This window comes from Sciurus carolinensis, chromosome 14 (assembly GCF_902686445.1).
Source record: "Sciurus carolinensis chromosome 14, mSciCar1.2, whole genome shotgun sequence".
In the NCBI taxonomy this organism is placed as follows: domain Eukaryota; kingdom Metazoa; phylum Chordata; class Mammalia; order Rodentia; family Sciuridae; genus Sciurus; species Sciurus carolinensis.
In genome coordinates, this window is record NC_062226.1 from 75,482,592 (window position 1) to 75,505,277 (window position 22,686).

Genomic DNA, 22,686 nt, shown 5'->3' on the forward strand with positions numbered 1-22,686 from the left:
GCTTTCGGATTCACTGGACAGAAAAGATGGTAATAGGATCATATGCATTTGTTTCTGTCATTGCTTGCTAGCATATATGCATAAAAACACCTGGTTAATTAATGTGGAGTTGTGTTTCTTGCATTTGAGATCTCCCAAAGACTTGAGTCGCTATGTTTGCCATTCTGAAGCAAAGGTCTTAAAAAGGAAAACTGAGTTAGATTAAAGTTCTTGCTCTTTTTCTTGGGGAGATTGTCAGTTTACCTGAAAACATTGGTCTCTTCATCTACAGAAGGATTACACTTTCTTGCTTCTATAATGATGTGTTGTGGGGTTGCGATTATTCTCCCCTTGGAGAGTAAAATTCCCGTGCCAACACCTTGCTCTACATCCTGGTGGCTTGTGGTGATCTGAAGTATTTGTGGTTTTAGAAAGAAGACAGAGAAATTGAAAAGTAAAACACATTTGATGACAAGAAAAAGAGCTACAGTACTGACTATAGGTTAGCTCTAATTCTCCTCCATCTTTAGGAGAAAAATACACAATTTTATCCTTTTGTTATAAAGAGATAATGTTGCAAAGTTGGGAACCAGAGAAAATATTAGAAGAGGATTATTTCTTGTATAAGATTCTCTGGAAACAGATCACAAAGCACTTTCCAATATGCAGATATTGGGTTTTATATGGACTCTTCTTTTTAGCAGTCATCATTTTATTAGGATGCTATTTGAATTAAAGTGGAGGGACTATAAAATGAAATGAGAACTGGATTCTCATTTATACCAGTTTGGAATGGTGTGGATTCAGATAAGGGATTCCATTTGGTTGAGTCTTAGATTTATCATCAAGCCTGGGGCCAAGGGTGAATCTCTCCAGTTCCTGACTGTTTTAACATTCTGAGGACAAATACACTCTCAGTGTACAGAATACTGTGTCAGCTTTCTGCCACTGTGACAAAATACCTGATATAAACAACCTATGTGGAGGAAAGGTTTGTTTTGGTTCAGTTTGAAAGGTTTCAGTACATGGTTGATTGGTTCTGTCGTTTGGGGGTCTGTGGCAGGACAGACAACCTAACAAGAAGTATGTGATGAAGCAGAGTTGCTCACTTCATGGCAACCTGGAAACAGAGAGACAGGAATATTTCCTTCATGGGCACATCCCAAGTCATCTAACCTCCTCCTGCTAGGCCCCACCTCTTAGGTTCTGCCTCCCAGCAGTACCATAGACTTGCAAACAAGTCTTTAGCATTTGGACCTTTGAAGTGCATTTAAGGTCTCAACCATAACAGATGCCTTTTCATTGAACTCCCTCAAAGGAAAGGTTTTGTTCAAACTTAAGAGAAACTGTTCCACCCCACCACAGAATCTTCTCATCTTTTCAGGAAAGCTCCTTCTGTCTTCATAGTCATGGACCTCTTCTATCTCCATAGTATCCCTTAGATGGCGATGACTATTCTTAAAATTTGTTATCGTAGAGCCCTTGGGGAATCTGATGAACACTATAAAATCCTAGAAAAAGGCACACATACTCAAAATGTTGTATTCAAGTCTGGAGGCTCAAGTTAAATCTCCAGTAGACGGGAATATCTTCCCATTTAGATCTTCCTTCTGTGTCTTGTGCAAAAGACTCTTATACCACTGACCAGTTTGACCATGAAAAGGTACAACAAACATCAGGATTAAAGATACTGGGGTCATACAGTCAATGAACTTCATCCTGAAAGAATGACTCCTACACACTTTCTACATGCCTACTTTCTGAAATTAAAGTTCGGAAAACAGTGCTATGCACTTTTGGCCAAATTTAAACTTTAAAAATTCATGGATTTTGTGCCCATAAACTAAAAAACTTGAGTTCTCATATATTAATTAGCTTTTTTGTTTTTGTTTTTTTTTGTTGTTGTTGTTGGGTGGTTTTGGGGTTGGAGAAAATAATCATATTAAAGACTCTAGTTTTCTCTTTCATCGACATGATGATATGTAACATTTTTATATTAAACCATCAGAGTCACTTACTAGCCAAGTGACCCTGGAGTCTGATTTAAACTCCCTGGGTCTTCACTTCCTCATTAGTTCCATATGACTAAAGACAGCACCGATGCCATAAGGTTATTTTGAGGACTAAATAAGATTAAATATAAGTAATCTACCTAATGCATAATAGGTAACATGTAAACACTGTTGCTATTATCGTAAAAGTTGTTGGTGTTGACAGAAGAAATTTCATTTTATCTGGAAAATGTTTATCCAAGAGATGATATATGTGGGCTAAATACTGAAGGATGAAAACTTTTCAAAAGATGGAAGTTGGGAGGTTGGGGAAGTAAAGAATGGCATTCCACGTGATGGGGGCTATGGTATGGAGGTAGGAAAGTATAAGGTATGTTCAGACTATAAATAATAGTTAGATTTGGCTGGATCCCGGATTTGAGAAGCCAGGAAATGAGATAACACTGGTCACTTTCACTAAAGCTCATGAAAAAAAATAAATAGACATATATATTTTTAAGCCCCATATGACTAGAGGAGGCAGCCCATCTGTTCTCTGGGCTTCATTTTTCTTGTCTGGGAAATGAGTAGGTTGGACTGCCTGGTCTTTAAGGTCCCTTCAGTATAACATCTTTCATGCCCAGAAGAGAAAAAACAAGGTTCCTCCTCACAGCTTTTGCCCTCCAGTGCTCAGTTCTGTGTAATTATTTAAGGACTCTTTAGATGTTTTGTCATTATAATAAGTGAAGGAAAAGACTGATTTGGTCACATCTTGCAGATTCCAATTTGTACTCTGTGCACTATGAGCATTTAGTTTGAGTTGGTCTTCTAGCCCCACAGCTGCAAAGTGTCCAATGTTTATAAAGCTAGAGAACAGTATCTCTATCTGAATTCTAAGAGGGGCTTCATCTCCTTGTGTATTTAGTGCTGCCATGACTCATTTTGATGGGTTTTCTTCCTAGGTGAAGATCTATAGGAACTCAGAATCTGGTATTCTCACTTCACACAGTTGAGAACATCAGGGACCCTGATGAGGCAGAGAAAAGGATAGAAAATCACTGGGAACATTCAAACTGTAAAGACCATTGGTGCTTCAGTTCTTTGGCACCTTCGTTACACATCACTATATCTGACCCTCTTGTTGCTCTGACTGGAGTTGCTGAGACAAGATCAGGAGGAGGGGCCAGTCCTCCAGCCAGGCTGTGGTTATGCACTTGTGGCCAAGGGCAAAGCTTGGATCTGTAGGTCTTGCTCACATCTTGCCCTCGGGTTCTTGTTTCCAACTCTTTCTGAAATGTTGCCTCTGGGTCAGACCCATAACTGAAGGCAAGTTTGATATAGACCTTCTCAATTAGGCCCTTCCTTTTGTACCTCCTGGGTAACTAGAGTCATGAAATATTGTTAGGTAGTGTATGTATTTTTTGGCGCATTCCTGAAAAGGGATAGAACACTACTAGAGTTGTGTTCTCGCCCAAAGCTATGTTGAGAAGTGTAAAAGTAGCAAACTCTATAACAACCATATATATAAGGAGAAGTCCTGGAGAACTACTGGTATACCTCAGAACTCAAAGCCCACTCAGTCCTCCATGTGCAGACCGAGAGGGGATGCTGTTTTTCATTTTGCCACACTTCCATGCCTTCCACTCATATCTCAAAACCTGTCTAAGTCCTTGTGCCTCATCATGTTATATAGATGCCAGCTTTCCAGGAATCCAGGGCCACACCATACTTCTCCCTACTTCTGAGTGGTTTCAGGACCACAGTTGTATCCTGATAAACCTTTCTAATTCTTCCAGCATGTGGAAGTATCTGTAGTAATTATGCTGAAGGTCAGAATCTCCATCCTCTCTTTCCTCATATTCCTGACTGGCCAGAAAGTTCTTGTCTGTCCCCTGGTAGACCCTCTCTCTTCCAGTTAGTCTTCCTAAGCTCTTGCTGCACATGAGCATGTGTCAATCATGTCCCTTTATGCAATCATTTCCAGAGAGAGAGAGAGAGAGAGAGAGAGAGAGAGAGAATATGAAGGCAATAGGGATCTACAGTTAGCAGTTGTGGCCCAGAAGAATTGGACCAGGTGGGGACAAATCTCCTCCTTTGAGGTTCAACTCCATCTTAGATCTTTTGCTTGGTTCATGGCCACTGCCAAGTGGGCCACTGAGGAGACAGCTGCTTCCTTTCATAGCACAGCCCCAGAGAAAACACTAGACCTTTCTCCTGGCTACCCACAGCACCTCTGCAAAGCTCCACTTTTCAAATAGACAATAATACATATGGACTGTGGCATCGAGGGGATCAACTTGAATTCAAGTGATCAGGTTAAATGTTCCAACTGCCCCCAATACAGCACACATGCATTACTTTCCAGGGAGACCTTAAAAGGTGAGGGAGAGGCCTTCCTTTATTTCTGGGCTTTTGACCCACTTAGTCATGAACATCTTGAACACTTGCTTTGAAAGATCTCCTTCCTGCCTCTAGGCCTATATTCCACTGATTTCAAAGACCTACAATGTAAAATGTCTCATTCATACTTTCTATGTTTATATGTTGAAATAACACTTTGGTATTAAGTTAAACAAAATACAAAATTAACTTTACCTGTTTCTTTTTACTTTTTCTAATGTGCCTACCAGATATTTATAGATTATATCTAGAGCCTACATTATATTCCTGTTGGGCATCACTAATCTGGACTCTCTGAAGTTCAGACAAGAGGGAAGTTTACCTCTTCTGCCTACTTCACATGTAGCCTCTCGAGGCCCTCGTTCTGTCTGAGCAAAACCCTCTAATCTAGGTAAGAGACCAGAGCACTGCCTTTACCTTCCAGGTGAGACACTCTCTAGAGAACACAGCCTCAATTAGCCACAGCTTTCAAACTGCAAAGAAAGACTCACGTGGAAATAGGGTAAAGTAGGAAAGATTTCTAAGTTTCATCCATTTTAATTACTCCACAAATATTTATTGCAGTTCAAATATGCAAAATATATGAACATATAGGAGACATAAATTCACATGATCCAGAGGGAAAATACAAAGAATCTCCATGATTAAAATGAAAAGTAATGCATGATTGAAATCATATGACTGATAAAAACAGTGGTGATAATTTAAAGTAATTGAGCACTAACCATGTGTCATACACTGTACTGATAGATTCTGAATATACTGATATTTAACTTTAAAAACACCAGTTTTCTTATCTCACTTTAAAAAAGAGAAAGTTAAAAATTCAATCAACACTATACTAATGAATGAAAAGAAATACTCAAAGCATGTTTGCATAATTTAGAAATATGGATAATAAAGAGTACTGGCTGGTTGAATCTAAAAAAAAAAAAATTCAATCAACCATATATCTTGCCCAAAGTTAACCAGCTTGGAAGGGTGACAGTCAGAATTTGAACCCAATTAGGCCAATTTCAGCACCTGAACAGTTAATTCATGAACAGCTGTTCTTAACTAAGAGGCTAAGAAAGAGCCACTTTCTGCCCAGGCATCTGGAAACTTACACTGTCCCAAAAAATTATAGTAAGTAAAGCTGGTAAGGTACCAGCCAACAGGTTCACTAACTTCTTAATTCTCTAAGTCTGTCCTAGCCTAAAGATAACAAAACTGTTTCATCAAGATGCAAAGGAAGCATACCAAGTTAATACCAAGTTATTAACTCAAAGCTTAAAGGTTGGAAGGCTTCCACAACCCCATTTACATGTTAACATTTGAAATTTTACTTGAAAGGACTCATCTTGACCACTCTCACACTAGTAGTGCTCTTATGATATGAATGAGAATAAATAACCCTGTTACTCAGAGAGTCAGTGGAGCAAACACTGAGAAAGCCTGAAAACTGAAAACTGCAAAAGGTCATTTGCATTAATTTTCATTACTTTCTCCATGAGATCAAAACAGACCACACTGTGATTAATAATGGAATGTTTAGGCCTAAATCCAGTGCTTCGCTTATTCTTTCTGCAAGGCACTGGGTGTTACATTAGAATTCCCAGTAGGTGGGACTAAAGATTCTGGTTCAAAAATTTCTTCCTGAAATTAGTGCAGTTTAATCAGAACTTGAGGAGTCGCTGCCCAGATGTGACTTCTTGTCTCAACCTCCCCATTCCTATTTCTATTAGTCAGGAAAGTGTTTTATATGTTAAAAAGTCTATAGTTCATTTAGAGTATAACACACCTACTGAAAAGTTCTTAAATCATTAGTGCATAGCTCAGTGAACAAAATTAACCTACCTGCATAACCACTTCTGGGGCACCCCAGAAACCCTTCCTCAGGCTTCTGCCACACAGTAAATACACATTTTAAAAAATGCAAGAATAGGCAAAATTATAGAAAACAACTCAAAAGAACTCCCAAATTTTTAAATTTCAAATCTATACTCAAGAAACCCAGCTCTCTCCTGGGATAGTTTTCTACTTGAACCTACAAGCCAGGTGCAAGGAGAAAATGGTGAATGATACCCGCTAGTTTCCTTGAAGAACTCCAGTGAGAGGCTTGATTACTTCAGTCTATTTTAGCAGTTTACAGTTTGCTAGCATACACTATACGCCCAACACCCCAAAATTCCAAGACTTGTCCATCAGATTAAAGGTCTGTAAATGAGAAGAGAGGTTTTGGTATTATTCCCTACTCATCAAGTTGCAAGTTAATACATTCATTGGGATTCTTTGGTTACAAGTAACAGGAACCAATTCCAATTAGCTTAAAAAAATAATAATATAACAAATAATGGAGAATTTATCAAAGAACCTCAAATCAAAATTTCAGTCCCCATTCAAGAAGGCACTAAATAAGGAATTGAGAAGCCTTTGGAATTCTTCATCTCACATATTTTCCTACTTTAAATATCTACTTCAGTGTTCTCCCTCTTTGAATACCAGTTTTCTTGGGTTCACATGGTGAAATCCAGCCAGTTCTTAGCTCCTTAGGTTACTTGCAGTCTCTGCTACATTTAGAAAGTATCTTGCAGGCTCTGTCTGATTCCCAGCTCCAGCCCTAGTTAAGTCACATGTCCACTTCCACTTTAGTCAACAATGTCCAGGGTAGAGAGAACATGCCCCTAACACAGGTGCCAAGGTTGGTGTAGGAGTGGTGGGCAGAGAGGGCTGTTGACCTGGAAAGGCATCTCAAGTTCAATATCATAATTCTAATCCTAATGTCTAGGTTTGGCCAAGTAAAAATCACAAAGAGAAATGTGAATGGACAGACGACATGGATGTATTCAGCCTCACTTCATGTACCCTGTTTTTATCAGGGCTTTCGAAGTTTCTTCCACTTTGATCAAACTATTGCTGGCTTCCTGGCTTCCTGATAGCCTGGAAACCCACATGAACAAGATTACTAGTTTTACCCTCTGCATGTCCCATTTTTCCAACATCAAATGTGCCAGTTATAAAATTTTGAGTTTTCTCATGAAACCACACTGTGGAGAGAAGCATAGGATTATTATCTCTTCTCAAACAGCCGCTTTTTCTTCTTGTAGACCCCTGTAGGTATAAGCTAAAGCTTCCTTCTTATAAGAAATGCTTGTCATAAGAAAGAGATGAGTGTGAAAATGGCTTTTTATAGACCCTCTGTCTACTTCTGCTATGGGGATTATTTAAACATGAAGGAATTTCATGATGATTTGAAATTGACTACCCCCTCCATCTCCAAGTGCTTCTGGATCACCTCCCCAGCTGTTTAAAAAGTTGTTGAGCCATTAACTGCTGCGGAGGCTGCTCTGAGCTCCCTTTGAAATGGGGGTCCCCCAGCTGCAGTACATAATATTAATGAGCAATAAGTGACTGCCTGCTGTCTCCACCACCAGGCCCTTCTGGGCTCTGACAAGTGCTGCCAATGCCTTTGCGTGGCCTCCTGGCCCTTCTTGCTGCAGTGATGGATGTCACTATCAGCACTTCTGTACCTACAGCTGATTGGATGTCTCTCCACCAGATTCTTCTGAGACTGTAGAGGTTGAGGAAGCTTTTTGCTTTTCTAGTGCTCTTTGCTGAAATTGTCCAGGTGCTCTTTGACAATTTGACCCATTCTACAGATGAGCAAAAGGGAATGTATCCAATGCCCATAAAAAATGGCAGAACTAGTTCTGAACTAAGCTCTTCTGAGACACCAACTCCCCCCGCTCTGCCCCCAGGAAACTCAGTAGTTAAATTCCACATGGAAAAATCAGGTATGTGCTTGGAAATTATCTCATCATTGTTTCAAGACACCAACTTTCAGCAAAAAGGAGTAAGAGTACAATATTCACAAAGTTGTACCCCATTTGTGTACAATGAATCAAAATGCAGTCTGTAAAAAAGAAAAATTTAATTTAAAAAAGTGATGAAAATAAATAAATAAATAAAAGTGAAACACACCAATATGTATTTCCAGTAAAAAGAGCAATCAGAGAAGGATTTCAGTCATCCTCTTACGCATTTAATTTCACATACCTTGCCTTCACTAAAGGAGGAGACAAATGCTTAAAGAATTATAGTACATAGGATTCTTCTATATAAATCACAATTAATAAAATGAGCAACTTGTTTTATTGCTATGAAAAAATGAAAAATCAATATGATTTTGCTCTTGCATTTCAACGGACATAAATAGCTGATTTCCCCCATGCACTAACACACAATATTCAAAGATTCAATATTTAGAGGTTGGTTAGGTCTAAGTTGGGTTCCTGCCTTCTGAGTTATTTGACTGAATTAGATGGCCTTGACGATTTCTCTCCTTGAAAGAAGGATTATGTAGAAATGGAAGTATGACAGTTGCTTGTGTGTGACACCTCTATGTGCCAGGCACCACTGGAAAATTTATGTGTTGGTTCATTAAATCCTTCAATGTCCCTGAGGGAGGTAATATTATAATCAGCATCTGACCAATAAGATAATTGATAGGTTAAGGGACTCACCTAAGGTCACATAACTGTAAATGGCAGAACTAGGGTCCAAAACCAGTCTGACTTGAAAGCCCATTTTCTTTATCCTAGACTACTCCTCTTTGTGTGTCACAGGGAAAACTCCAGAAATTCCTTACTTGCCCCTTGCCATATAATAGAACTAAGCAAATGCAACTTTCTCTCATTCTCTCTCTCTCTCTTTTTTTTTTTTTTTTTTTTCCTCGGGGGGAGGGAGGGTGGGACTGGTGCTGGGCATTGAACCCAGGGCCTCACACATGTTAGGCAAGTGCTCTACCACTGAGCTATATCACCAGCCCTCAACCTTCTCTCTCTAGATATAAAAATGTCCTCATCTGTGTCTGAAAAGGAGGTTGACACTCAGCTAACAGGACTGTTTAAAATACAATACAGAGTTTACTTTTCAATTTTGAAAGCCAGTTGTAGATTTGTAAGATTCGAACAGCTAAAGCAGTGTTTCTCCAAGTCTGTTCCACAGGCTAAGACATCAGTTTTGTGGAGAATATTTGTGTAAAACGTGAAATCTGAGTTCTACCCAGACTTACTGAAACTGAATCCCTGAGGAGTAGGTCCCAGCAATCTGCCTTTTTAGGAAGCACCCCAGTGATTCTTAGGCACACTAAAGATTGACAGTCATTATAAAGTTGCATCTGGAAGTTTCAGGAGCTCTGCACATCAATTCAACAGCAGATGATTATAGAAAGCTTTCAAAGCCTCTCTGCATTCAATAGCTATTTCAGGAAGAATTGTAATGTGCAGGAAGTGTTCCTAAATTGTTGTAGTTTCCTTCTGGGTGAGCCAGCTGGTTAAGAGAGCTTGAATAATTTCCCAAGGGACTCCAGTTAAGTGGACACCCTCACACTCCAGAAAATACAGTTTTCTGCCATGGTCTCAATGTGAATCTTGCAGAATGGGGTTCTGATTATCTTTAGTTTTACTTAAAACTCTTTCAAAGACCACAACATGACCATGAGGGCTTTCATAATCTGGCCATGTGCATCTCTCCGTCTTTATCCCCAAACATGCTCTCCCACGGCTGCAGTGACCCTGAGCTGCCCTCACTTGTACCAGTACACCAAGTGCCACAGCATCTTTGCCTGTGATTCTGGGGCATATTATGTACCTCCTCCCCAGCACCTAGTTAGCTCTCACTGTTTCTCCTGGACTCAGATCCACTGTCACTTTCTCAGGGCAGCTTGCCATGGGAATGCCACAAGAAGGCAGGACATCCTATTATCTGCCACTGGGCCACCGTTCTACGGCACTCCACGGTTTTTCCATCTGCGTTTGACAGGGTGGTAACTTTATTCCCATCTGTCTTCACAAGTAGACTACAAACAAGAACCATAACTGTTTTGTGCATTCTGGTGTCTAGCTGAAGCCCTGTCACATAGTAAACATGCAATTAATCGTTGTGGAGTATCATGAATGAAAAAATTTAATTCATAATGTTGGAAAGTCTTGATTCTCAAAAGTTTCACATCCATTCTATCGACAAAGATTCCACATTTTTTCATTTGTATCCCTTTTTTAAACAGCAGTGGAGATGGCTAGGTTGGAAAGTTTGAACCTCCCAAACATCTTTATATATTCTAGATCTTTTTAGTGTATGAACAGCTTTAATCCCAATGCCATTTTTAAATCACTCGTAGTATGCTTATACAGACATTTGTTGTTAAAAGGAACATTAACGAAAGGGTGAAATTTTCTAATGTTGAAAAACCACAAAGTAACTATCTATTTCCTTTTTTACTTCAAAGTCTGAAATGGATTCTTGTCATTTAATGCAATAGGGAGTACGATGAGCTTAATTGGTAATAAGATGGGGTTTTATTTAATTGTATTTTATCATCATCATTGTCAAGGGTATCTTTAGTCATCTATATGGACTATCACACTTATAACCTTATTCCTCACAGTAATATGATCACAGGTACATTTGTTTTAGCTAATTTGACACTAACGGATAGATTCGAGATGGTCCTAAATTGCAGGTATGTTAAAAGCTGGAATCGTTCATCTCCTAAGACTTACCCAGCATTTAACAAACTGTAGACCTTAATGGTTACAAAACTTTGTCCTTTGGGTATTTTCACTCAAAAACTTGCATCCTACATGAGACCTAAACATCAACCACTAGCGATTTCAAGTGAATATTCCCCACTCATTTTTAAATACCTTCATAAGGTTGCTAGGTGCCAGTGACCTCCCACAATCTTTCTTGATTAGGCATAGGTTTTATTTTACACCTTATAGTAGAAAGGAATTAAAGAGGTGCAGCTAGGTTTAGGGAGTTGGAGAGTCAGTGATACAGAAAATTATGGATTTTACCTCACACAGTTTGTTAAACTTACCTAACAATATCACCTTCTACAGCTAAACATCTAATATTCATGTCATACAAATCCATGGGAGTTGATGGATAGTAATAGTATTAGCTAACAATTATATCCTGTGCCTACAGTGTTCTTAATGCTTTCACAAGAATTAACTCAGTCCACCCAACAACTTAAAAAAGTAGATACTGTGAGTGAGCCCATTTTACAAATGTGAAAACTGAGACAGAATTATGTCACAGCCACACCATCATTAGACTATTTTGGAAGCAGGATTTCCATTCAGGCAGCCTGTCAGCAGAACACCCACTGCTAACTACTAAACCAGACGACTAACTTCCCATACATACTTTATTTTAAAACAATGAATCAGGAAGCTTGACCCTGCTTCTTTTCTTCTCTTAATTTTTCTTTAGGAGATGGGGAAAGAGGTGCAGTTTTGTTTTGTTCTAAAGAGAAGCTGAAAGTGAGCCTTCATTCTTTCTGAACATCTTTTTCCAAAGTCATTTACTTTCATCTGGGGCCAGGAAAGACTGAGAAGACAGAGCACTAATGAGCTTCCCTCTTTGTCTCCCTCCCTGTCTCTCCATTCTGCAGTTAATAGCCAAGATACCAACCATCACGGCAGTTTGCAACTTGCACGGGGAGAAGCTGCAGGTATTTAAGCAATCTCATCCTGACATAGTGAATACACTGTTTCCTCCATTATACAAGGAGCTCTTTAACCCTGACTGTGCCACCGTCTGCAAATGAAGGGGACGAGAGAACTGGCTCACAGTCATGGAGTACACCACCATTAAGACGAAAGCAATGTGTTCATGAAGACTTACGAAAAATGTCACTACTGCAACATTAGGAATGTCCTGCACTTCATAGAATTATTTTTCACCGCTACAGTTTGAAGAATGTAAATATGCACCTGAGTGGGGCTCTTTTGTTTGTTTGTTTTGAAATGACCATAAATATACAAATATAGGACACCGGGTGTTATCTTTTTTTTTTTTAATTTTATTCGGGTATGTTTTGGAAACAACTGTTTATAGAATTTTATTGTAGATATATACGAGAACAGAGCGGTACTTTACATGATTACTTTTCCTGTTGATTGTTCAAATATAATTTAAGAAAATTCCACTTAATAGGCTTATCTATTTCTATGTTTTTAGATAGTTGATGCATGTGTAAATTTGTAGCTGTCTTGGAAAGTACTGTGCATGTATGTAATAACTATATAATATGTGGAATATTATATATGACTATTACTTATACATGCACACGCACTGTGGCTTAAAATACCATACCTACTAGCAAGGGAGGTTCAGTCAGACTCTCTTATATTATTTACCTTCTGTGTTATGTGTTACTTTTATGTTAGACAATCAGGGTTTTGTTTTTTCAGCCAGAGTTTTCATCTATAGTCAACAGCAGATCGGTACCATCTCAGAAATAAGTCTACAAAAAAGTCTATGTAATGCACAACCTCTATACAAAAACCCTTATTCCTATCAGTGACATCAAAGCCTTGTCAAGGTGGTACATATTGGGGGGGGGGCAGAGAATTTGGAGCCATTTTCCTGTTTTAAGAATTGGGCTGCAGATAATGTAGAAAGGCATGGGATGCTTTCTGACCAAACAATTAGACATTTTCTATTTTCCACCAAAGCATATAAAACAGTTTTTCTTAGGATTTGGATTTCTGGTTGTGACAAAAACTTGACTTTGGTGCTCAGTGTTTTCAACCAAAAAATTATGATCTGTGCATTATTACCACCAGCCATTTGCTCTAGAAAAATAAGAGAAAACAGTAAATCAGATTCCAGGGCCCAATGCCATTTGGGTTAAACATTTTCTCTCTAATCATTTTTTGGCAAAGAGGCAGAAATAGAACATACAAGATAAAGAAGTATTTCTTGATATTTATCCTTATGTATTTGTTAGAAAAAACAACAATAAAATGGGAGGTAGGACTTTCTTTGTCTTTCTAGTCTGGGGCCTCTAATTTTCTTCAATTCAAAAACACTGTATTATTAAAATATAACAAAAACTTGACAGATTAAAAAATATATATTTATTCTATGGAACTCTACACCCAATGCCAAAACTACTTTCTGTGCTGTTTGAAATCACATCATCCATCCACCCTAGATTATATTTTTAGCAACTCTTAAACTTAAAGAATGCAAGGGTGACATCAGGATCAGAGAATTAGGCATTCTTGTACAAGTTCTCATTTCTCCACCTATTCTCAGGTAAAATTAAGCATCAGAAAAGCATAAATTCCAAGACATTCCTTCTATCCATGTTCTAGAGGCATGTCCATGTCCATTATCAGAGTCAAATTAACAATAGAAACTATGGGAGAAATTTACATATAAGACAACGAAAATTATGACCTCCTTAGGTGTAGGCCAGCTTGTCCATAAAGATCTGTCCTTTTCTCCTTGTCAAACACATAATGCACTCTCTCTCTCTCTCTCTCTCAAACACACACACATGCCTGCTTTGTAAATTTCCGATCATGGAAACCTTGACTATTTTTCATCTCCTATGTTCCCCTAAAGTTCATGGTCCAGAGCCATCTCCAAGATGCCTCAGAACTCCTGATTGATGATCAAAACAGTAGTGTCAGTCTTTTCCTTTTATAAAACGAAGACTTTTCTCACCTCATGATTGATGAATTCCAAACCAATGGGGAAAAACAAAAAGGCTTTAAAATAATGAATCTCTTTCTCAACTACTGTTATATTCAATTAATTTAACTACATTGAACCAAATTACCTTTGGTTCTAAGAAGACAGCTGTAGACTGCTTATTATGCTGCTACAGGGACTCAATTCTTTTTGGTGTAAATGTCACTCCTGCTAGCTCTTTGTATAAAGAATTAATTCCAAGAGTCATATTTCCTTCTAATGGAAAGATTACTTTACTGATTGCTAGGAAAACAGGGTAATGGAAGGCACTCAATTAAACCAAGCCGTTTCCAAATGCAATGTATGTTTTATGATTGGCTTGTGATAGGCGATGCTTAATGTGTCTACTTGGTGTTTCCCTTTGAGCTTTGAACTTATGTCAAACTTTGTTTTCATTGTTCTGTTGGCCTCGTGTTTCCCATTGGCAGCCTGTAATTCCTGCTCTGTTGCAAAGGGAATCATTTGTTGCCTCCAGTTTACCTTAGAGGATTTAAATTGGCTCAATTGATGAAGTAGCTGAGAATTTTTTCCTCCCTTGTCCCATGGGTGGTTTAGGAAAAAGATTGTTCCCCACATTTGTCTCAGGAGATACTGGTTTTGATTTTGTGTCATTTCCACTAGTGCAAGCATTTCATTGGGATGGCATGAACCTTTTGAAGCTAGGGGACACAGGAAACAGAGCTAGCAACTGAACCAGAACAATACAATGGAAACCAACCAGTACAAGCTCAGCCCACTTCAGTTTGAGAAAAGAGATTTCCAGTTTTGGCTACAGTTGCCATATTTCCCCTTACAAGAGAGTCAAGCCATGTTTTCAACAATAACAAAGCCTTAAATAGCTGCCCTTTGAACATCTCTTGTGACTACATGTCAAGGTATTTTGAAAATTTGGTAAGAACAACTGTCTTTACAACACACAATTCCAGGACTTTGTCCCTTCCCCCTGAGAACTAACAAATGTTCACAACACACTCCTGATAAGGTGTGCAATGGAAGAAGGACTCCATATTCTGTATTCCTCACTTCATGCTTCGTAAATGACAATCACTGCTTGATGCAGATGTTGCACTGTATCCGCTCAGGGATGTTTCATTTAAAAAATAAAATAATAAAAAAAGATACATCAAGAAGGAGGGGAAAAAAAAAAAAAACAGGAAAATGACAACAAAATTTAAATGGCACAAATTAAATATGCCAGTGAGAGAACCTCTCTGACAAGGCTTTCAGACCAATGTGTAGTGACTTTATGTCATAAACTAAATGGGCCTTTATTATTTGGACTTGCCTAAACATGACAGATGAATAAGGACAACTTACATTCATTTCCTAAAATCTGCTAAGAGTCAAATAATCAGCTGCTCCATTTTTAGGAATATTTATGTCCCAGAAAATCCAAGCTTCCTATGCAAATCCTGATCAAGGAAAAGAGAGAAATCTAACTGGCATTGGATGAAATTGACAAGAAAGTAAAACTGTGCAGATTCGCTTGCCAGTGTATCTGTGTCCATAGAATAAAGGGCAAATTTTGGAAGGAGAATAAAGGGAACTGGGCAAGTGGTGCATGCCTGTGATCCCAGTAGCTCAGGAGGCTGAGGCAGGAGGATTTCAAGCGAGGCCCTAAGCAACTTCAAAATAAAAAATAAGAAAGGGGTGAGGATGTGGCTCATTGGTTAAGCACCCCTGGGTCAATCCCCAGTATCAAAGAGAGAGAGAGAGAGAAGAAAGGGGTTCCAAATCTGTTTTGTGACATCCCACATGACAACTTGGGTCATTGCTGCAGCCCTTTTTCTGTTGGCTCTTTTATTCTCAAAGACTAAAAGCTAAGGGAAGAGATGTGCTGTAAAAACAATCTTTCTCGAGTTCCTTTGTCTTAACACTGTCTTCAGGGTTCTGAATTAAAGGACCTCTGAGTGGGTAAAAACAGGAATATAATGTTCTCTTGGGTAATTAGATGTCTTTGGCAGAATCTAAGTGACCCTAAATTATAATGAACTCTGGATGTCAGCAAGACACATGAGAGAAACATCAGTACATTTCCTTTGTGGCTGCCATGTTCAAAACACAACTTCACAGCAGTCAAACTAAACTGTGGAGAACCAAGCAGATGGAGAGCCAATGCACACTCACTCTCAACCATGTTATGTATACCCAACTTGAATGCAAAAGCATTCTTATGTCCCAAGGACCACATAAATAAAGGTTACAGTTTTCCCCCACAAAACATCAGTCAGCTGCAAATAATGTCAGTGTCATTTCATGTTCTTTGTTTCTGCTTACTAAAGAAGCAAGGAAAAAATTCTACTGCTATTGGAAAGTGGAAGAGATCATTTCTTCCTGATTGATTTTTTATCTCCATTAACTGTTGTTTCCAATGAAGTTACTATAATAGATAAGTAAATTCAGGCAGGGACGTCTATAATCTGACAGAAGCACCAGTCAATAGGAGAGCAATAACTTTAGAGTGTGCATTTGGAGTGAAACTTTGCACAAAGTCCCTTTATAAAGAAGAGGGAAAAGCCCTCCATCTGTTTTAGATGAAGTGCTATTTGATGTTCTGTTTGCAACTGCTAATACAAACAGCAAATAGACGGAAAGGTCCAATGAGAGAAACCATGAGGCTCTTTCAGAAAATAGTTGAAAACTTTGGGTAGGGGGATGCAAGTTTCAGGCCCATGTCCATCTAAAGCAGAGGCATAAATTCAAATGCCTAAAAGGACCAAGGAGTGAATACAAATGAGAGAAGTTGTCCAGCAGCAAGCTGGCAAGGAAATAGCCCACCTAACATAGGACATTCACTATGAGGCTGAAGTTTGGCATTGCTAGAGCTTCCAAATTTTGTGCAGTCTCTTGAGTTGTAAATAATGGCAGTTGATGCAAAGTGTAGACCAAACAAACACATCTCGGAACAGAAGACAATCCCCAGAGACTGCCAGTTACAACCTCTGGTTTAAATCAGAATCACAGTCTAGTGGCCTATTCAGCTGTAGAAAATCAGGCCAGATTCATCCAAGGCTGACATTAGAATAATACTAATGTTGAGGGAAAGGAAGGAGAGATCTTGCCCTTCTGGCTTTCGATTGGGTTTCCATATTTAACTCTCACTATTCAAGGACATAGTAAGAGGTTAGTTGAACAAAATATTGGTCTAAAAATGAGGACAATTCAACTTAACAATGCCTAATCAAAGATTCTTCTAGTTGCTTGCCCGAATTTCCATCCTCATATAGCCAGGGAGCTAGCTTTCTTGCCATTTTTTTTTCTAAAAGTCAAATGCATGACTTTTGTGTTTTCAAGTCTCAACATGTGTGATTCACTGTGTGGCTTCAACATCTGCAACAAGTTCTTACTTTCCCTCCATTGTATGTATCTGAAGAATTTATTCTGTAATTATTGATAATGTGGTCCCCCACATTCCCGAATGCGGACCACAGGTTCCTATGCAGCAGGTGGGGGTTGTCTGTGCACTTTTTTCCTGAGATGTTGAAATTGTTCTAAATTGACTTGACCCTGGTCACCTTTGCCTCCTGCATGACAGTAAGCGCAGCCTCCAGTGGATCAGAGAAAGCCACTCAGTGATTATTCTCATGGCCAAAACTGAAGCACAAGGGTTACTGGGAGTTGAATAAACCCAGTTCAGGAACTGAGCAGCATGTTATCTCTTGTTCAATTACTCTCTTCTGGCTGTGGCTGATGGTAAGCACTGTCGTGCCTCCGTCGCTACCATATGTAGACACAGGTGAGGTATGTCTGAAGAGCTACAAATCCCACATCCAGACACGGTACCGTCTGCTTCATCTGATTAACACACACACAAGAATGAAAACTACACCCACAGAAAACTGAGTATGTATTGTAGAAATGTAGAGGAAAAATAAAAATATTTTTTCAAATGTAATTACTTTTAATATATGCTTGTGGAAGGTCTAATACAATGTATGCTGTCTCTAATTTTTGCTGTAAATAACTGGAGACAGTGAATACACTGATTTTTCTATGTCTGTTTAAGCATAAGACTTTGTAACAATTTTTTTAGAGGGGGAAAACAACAAAGAGCAAATATGTACTTGCTTCCTTTCTGAGTGTCATGTACTTCTCAGTTTTTTAATGGAAACTGGTTGTAACAGTTTAAGCATCCTGACGGGTCATCCGTGTTAAGTGTACGCTTCTTTTTGTAATACAACTGAGAAAGGGACAGGCTGTCAATTAAATCTGCTCCAAAGAATTCAAATTGAAGATTGGCCTAAGAACTGCAAACTCTATCTGAACTACATGATATGAAAAAGAAAAGTTTAAAAAAAAAATCATTGTCTGAATTAAGTCATCTTTTCTTGTAGCAAATGGCTTTGTCCAAATCCTTTCTGCATGGAATAGCTTAAGGAAAACAAACTGCTTTCTGATGAGCAAAATATTTTTGTACACGTTTATTTCTTATTAATAATCTGAGGTCAGACCACTCATTCGCTGAAGCCATAACTGACCTTCACCAAATAAATGCTGTAAAGAACCTGGGGGAGGGTTGGGGAGAGACTGAGAGGGAGGAAAATCCAAGGTGTCATGAGTATAGAAACACAGGCAGGAGCAGGTCTGATGAAACTGATGCTTTTCCTGCATCCCAAATATGACTTTAAAAGGCTAGTATTTTATGAGGATCAATTTATAATAAAAAAAAAGATATTTAGATTTAAATGAGACTTTCCAATATTTTTTAAATCCCTGCCAATGCTTCCTTGCTTTTAGGATTGAGAGAAATGATTTTCATTTACTTCCAATGTTCAGAGATTTAATGTTTTCACCTGAGCTCCAGCCTACACTTGTAAAGTGCTGAGGGACTCCATGTCCTTCTGTGATTGACACCATGGTCTGTCTGGGGCTAGGCTGTCCCCACTAACCACCACTGCACCTGGAGGGCAGTGTGGAAGGGGTACAGTTTGCATCTCATTAGCATGCACACCACTCTTGGCAATGTACAAAAGTTGCATTGCCATGAGTATGTAAAATAAAAGTATTCATTCTGAAATGCATAATAATTATATCTTTTTAAAAGAATAATGCCTCCTATAGTCAACCATTGATTTTTCTGGAGCTTAATTACATCATCACCATGTATTCTTATCAGCCTCTAGAGGCAAAAGGCAAACTACACTTAAACCCAGTGACATATATAGTTTTTAAATCTACAATTTTCTTCTCTCTCTCTCCTTGTTTAATATATAAGCCCTAATTTCTGTGTATGTGAGTAAAACTGCAGCCTGAGTCATTTAGGAAGTAAGCATTGAGTTTTTTTAATTATAAATATACTAGATTAAAACAGCACTCCCTAACAATTAAAAAAGAGTTTTATATTACTTTAGAATGTAATAGGTTTTGTCCTTATTTTATGTCCTGTAAATTATTAGTTGAATACTGTTAGCATTCCCGGATAATGCACACATGATTTCTGAATGTTTTCTGTAAATGACAATCAATGTTTATGAAGTTCCCTCCTTTAATGCTGAACAAAATTAAAAGAAGAAAAAGAAAAAAGTCTTGCCTAGTGGTTTTCTTAACTCCCAGGGAAAAAAGAGGGGCCGAAAAGGATAGATGGATTTACTTTTATAAACATGATTCCATGGATTCTTACCTACAGTTATTCTTTTTCCAGTAAACAATTTGTCGTTTATATTCTGGAAATTTCTTTAGTCCTCATGGACCTGGCCTGAGTTGAAGTGTTCATTGAGAAAAGATCCGGACTTCATTCTACCCAAATACTTCACAATTAAAATGAAAGCACCATCTTTCAAAAATAATAAATATCCTCATCTCAACACTTTCATAAAAGGAAGTCCCAGCTATCAGAGCCATGAGCAATTCCCCTACAAACACTTTGCTGAAATAAACTGCAAAAGAGGTTCAAAAAGAATGTGAGGATTCCAACATCTGACAAAAGCTTTCAGGTAATAATTAGGTTCTAGGTCTCTGGATTTGACTTTTTTGTTTTTAATAAAGCACCACTGAAATCAATGCCACCCACATGAATCTTATTTGGAGCCAGCTCAGTTCAGTAGGTAACAACTGAAGACAATCACAGCCTCAAAGTGATGTTGAAGAAAGCAGTTCTAAAACAGGCCAGCAGTTTCTCAGGTGCTTGGAAGTTTCTGCAGGCTGGGGTCCCCAGAGCCAACATGCTCCAAGAACAGTAGCTTAAATCAGGATTTAACGGATTTGAAAAGTGGAAGCAGTGGCTCAAACAGCAGGATGAGCCTGCAGAAGCCCTCAGAGAATTTCTTCCAACGTGTCTTTGGAGCTAGTGAAAACCCTTCTAGGATGTTTCAAGCACCATCTTAAGACATCCAGGTCCCACATGGCTCTGCTCAGAGGACACAGAAACAGAACTGGACCGATGTTTCTGTGAGAATACCATTTATGTCTCTGGGTTTCTGATCAGGTCTTCCAGTGACTAGTCAGAGCTGGCAAACGAATTATCAGAGCCTATGCCAAGCTCATGTCAATTGTCACCAATGACTGATCACAGAACTCTTTAATATAAAGTCACGAAAAGTTTTTTTCAGAAACCTAGATCCAGGAAGCAGTGAGATACAGGATGAAACTTACCAGTTTTAAACTCAGCTCAGGCCATACACCATCACAATTACTAACCTTTGATGGAATCACCAAAAATTACGAATTAACCCCTTTCAGTACACAAAGTTTTGGTCTAGTCATAGATTCTTTTCTTTCAGGACAAGAACTGGCACTGCATTCCCATAATCACACCAGTGATGATGCACTAGTGTGTGTCAGGCATGTCAGGTACCAAAGGCAATGACCAGGGCTGACCCCATCTCCCTCATGACAGTAACTCCTTGACCCAATTGGAGAAGAGCTACAAGTGAAGTGTGCTCTCTAATACTGTCCTAACAGGTGGAGTCTCCACCTACAAAGTCGCCATGCTATAAAAGTTTTCTGTTCTTGTTTTCTGAATTTGAACTTGATAAGCTTAACCAGTTGAATAAATATTATTCTAAAAGACTAAGCAATTCTTCACAACTCTCTCTCATAGACCTTTATTGAAAGCACCCAGAAACCACTTCAGACGTGAAAACTCATGCAAGAAATTTTATTAAGCAAACAGGCAGAGTGTCTCTCTGATGGGAGAGAGAAGAAAATGAGAGGAAGAGAGAGAGAGAGAGAGAGAGAGAGAGAGAGAGAGAGAGAGAGAGAGAGAGAAAGCCAGGATGAGAGCGCATGAAAGCGAGGAGGAGAGAGAGAGAGAAAATGGTGGGGAGCCATTCTTAAGTAGTTCGCAGGCTAATAACAGACAAATGACTGATGAGAATGTTCACAGGCTCTCAATCTGGACCAATGACTGCCAAGAATGTTCACAGGCTGATGAGTGGACCAATGACTGGCTAGGATGTTCTCAGGCTGACACTCTGGACCAATGACTGCCGAGAATGTTCACAGGCTGAAGAGTGAACCAATAGCTGGCTGGGATGTTCACAGACTGACAATCTGGGTTATAAAAAGGTGTGGGGGAAGGAGAATAATAGCAGATATGATGCTAACATTTATGCCACCTGAATTCATGGCAGTAGAGTAAGCCTTCAATGAGCATGCCAAATACACGTGTTGGGGTCTCTTTCTGGTTTGTTTCACAACAATCTATTTGCTGTCGTTTCACTGGTTTTGCCTTTGAGCAAATCATCCTGTAGCAGAGGCACTATTCACAGACATTCTTGTCACTATGGGAAGTGAGAAAAGATGGTAGACCGTTGGCCATGGACAAGGAAAGAATGTTCTTTCCCTTCCTTTCACCAGCAATTTAGCCCAAAGCAGTAAGAGAAGGAGACTGAGTATAGGGGATATGAGATAGCATACAAATCTTCTGAGTTTTACAGATGACTCAGTGGGCAGGAAACAAAGCAGAGCGATCAGAGAGCTTAGTGTGTAAAATCAAATGTAACTTAAAAGTGTTGTCTCAGCAGGTCCCTTTCAGATCCTCCAATGTGTTTTGATCCTTTCATTAAATCTCAGTCAAAAAGAAAGAATTTGGAGACTTGATTACTTCATAAACTGTACTGTTGCACAAGTGAGAAATCTCAGAGAAGGTCCTTTTTTTGAGAGATGGGAGCCATTAGAGTTGTGGCCTTGTGTTTCTGTTCCAGCAATCAAAACAGTGGGTCAAATGTCCTCTTAAATATCATCTTAGTCACTAGATGATTTGTAAATGGTTATGATTTGAGGTGGGGGAGAACATGCCTGATTACATGGCAGATTTACATGCTCAAGGTCTACCCACATTTCACCAATCAGAATTAATCCTATGGCACCACATATCAGTAAAAGTGGTTGAGAAATATACTGTAGCTATACCCACAAGGAAGAGAAAGCAGGTTGTGGGGACTATTTAACAGCCCTGACCCAAATATAAAAGAAATTCTGAAAAGTCTCTAATCCTATTTCTCATAAGATATTTCAATAAACATTTATTCAAATTTTATTGAACAAATATTCATTGATCCACTACTACATACCAGGTATTGTTCACTGAGAATACAGTGGTGACACAGGTATAGATTCTGTCCTTTGGAATCCGCACTCTAGACATGAAAATAGAATGCTAAGAATAGAATTCGAGAGAGGTGAATAAAACTAGATGGCAAAGATATTACATAAAATCAGCATACTACATGACACAGTCACATCTATGTTTATAGGAGCTCACCACAATAGCTAAACTATGGCACCAACCTAGGTACCCTTCAACAGATGAATGGATAAAGAAAATGTGGTATATATACAC

At 38.8% G+C, this 22,686-nt stretch overlaps 1 protein-coding gene and 1 non-coding gene across 2 annotated transcripts in view; one reads left to right on the top strand and one right to left on the bottom strand.

The window, feature by feature from the left end:
* Rorb (RAR related orphan receptor B) overlaps positions 1 to 19,401 on the top strand; it is a 187,626-nt gene extending 168,225 nt beyond the window's left edge. The window contains exon 10 of the mRNA XM_047525760.1: positions 11,812 to 19,401. Coding sequence (XP_047381716.1) covers positions 11,812 to 11,967 — 156 coding nt within the window. The 3' untranslated portion in view covers positions 11,968 to 19,401. The remainder of the gene's footprint in view (positions 1 to 11,811) is intronic.
* On the bottom strand, positions 8,102 to 8,181 carry LOC124965064 (small nucleolar RNA SNORD121A). Its single transcript, XR_007105074.1, has one exon. It is a non-coding gene; the product is annotated as a small nucleolar RNA SNORD121A (small nucleolar RNA).
* Positions 19,402 to 22,686: the final 3,285 nt, after the last annotated feature.